The 1,390-nt window shown below is 55.9% G+C and overlaps 1 protein-coding gene across 6 annotated transcripts in view; it reads right to left on the bottom strand.

The window, feature by feature from the left end:
* The window catches only part of HDAC11 (histone deacetylase 11), a 28,138-nt gene that overhangs the window by 8,761 nt on the left and 17,987 nt on the right, over positions 1 to 1,390 (bottom strand). For all 6 annotated transcript variants that reach the window (XR_335558.3, XR_335559.3, XM_027774543.1 and 3 more), the window contains exon 5: positions 282 to 324. Coding sequence is in view for 4 of the 6 variants with exons in the window: in XM_027774543.1 (XP_027630344.1) it covers positions 282 to 324 (43 nt within the window). In the remaining 2 variants the exon portion in view is untranslated. The remainder of the gene's footprint in view (positions 1 to 281; positions 325 to 1,390) is intronic.

The following is a 1,390-nucleotide window of genomic DNA, read 5'->3' as shown; positions in this document are numbered from 1 at the left end:
CATAGGGAGGCAGTTATGAGTCCCATGGAGCTGCCGGGGGCTGCCACAGACTCTGGGAGGGAGTCCCCATCACTGGGAGTACATAAGGGTCGGGCTGGGCAGTCCCTGGGGAACTTTTTAGGCAAGAACTTTCTATCAGACAGAGGCAAGCACCAGAGGCTGGACACCCATCTCCGGACCACTGCAAAGGCACCAGACCCTCTGAATTCTCCGTAGCCACCCCCAGGGTCCTCCTCCCCTGCCCCCAGGCCAGGCTGGACGTTCCCAGCCCACGCACTCACCCACGTTGATGGCCCAGCCTCGCTCCACGGCCAGCTTCCCTGCCTTCGGAGACAAGCAGAGAGTGAGAGCACAGCTGAGGCCACGGCTCGCTCCCCAAGTCACCCGCTCACTCCACAACCAGTTCTGAGCATGCGCTGGGGTGGCAACGGGCTGTGGGGTGAGGTGTCTCCCTACTCCCCCCAACACAAACTCAGTCCAGGCAAGCACCAGACCGGCTGGTGTGTGAGACATGCAGGACCTAAGTCCCTTCGCTAGTCGGCAAGGCAGCTAGACGAGATCAAAGAACAGGGGCCAGGCCATGACGCAAGGCCACACCACTGGCCCCCATGGGAAAGGCCCTTGGTTTACACCCTGGGTCCTCGTGCCTGGCTATAACCCGAGTCTGCTGAGGCGGGCGGGACGGTGACAGGAAGACCCTGTGATGGCTGCTCTCTTCATCTCTGTTCTTTCTTTTGTGGAAAAAGTAAATTTTTTTTAAGTACTTATCTTTACTTGTGAGCTGACTTGGATTTTTTTTTTGGGGGGGGGAGAGGTTTTTGCTATAGGGCGCATGCGCTTGCCAGACAGAGAGAGACACAGAGAGACAGAAAGCGAGAAATCACCCCCCAGGGAGGATGGCCACGCCGCAATCCCTTCTCAGTTCTCCTCTCGGGATCTTGGGCACGCACGCACAAGCACCTGGCGTGAGTTTTAAGCCACCAGGTCCGGGACTTGAACCGTGGTCGACTACATGGGAGTCCAGCGACATAGCCATTACACCAACTGCTGGTCCCCTGACTTGGATTTTTAATGTCATTGTGGAGAGTAAATAGACAATGTTTTGCTTATGGAAAGACAATAGACTGAGTACTGTAGGAAAGTATAGCCAGGGGTGGGGCGGTACTACTAGTCTAAGCTTAAAAAAGAAAAAGTACCGGGACCAGCAGTTAGAGTAATGGCTATGTCACTGGACTCCCACGTAGCCGACCATGGTTTGAGTCCTGGACCCGGTGGCTTAAATTTGCGCAGGGTGCATGTGTGTGCATGCCCAAGATCCCGAGAGAATGGAGGAGAAGGGATTGCGGTGTGGCCATCCCCCCTGGGGGGTGATTTCTAGCTTTCTGTCTGT

This window comes from Tupaia chinensis, unplaced genomic scaffold (genome assembly GCF_000334495.1).
Source record: "Tupaia chinensis unplaced genomic scaffold, TupChi_1.0 Scaffold000451_2, whole genome shotgun sequence".
NCBI lineage: Eukaryota > Metazoa > Chordata > Mammalia > Scandentia > Tupaiidae > Tupaia > Tupaia belangeri.
This window is presented reverse-complemented; position numbering and strand designations above follow the sequence as displayed.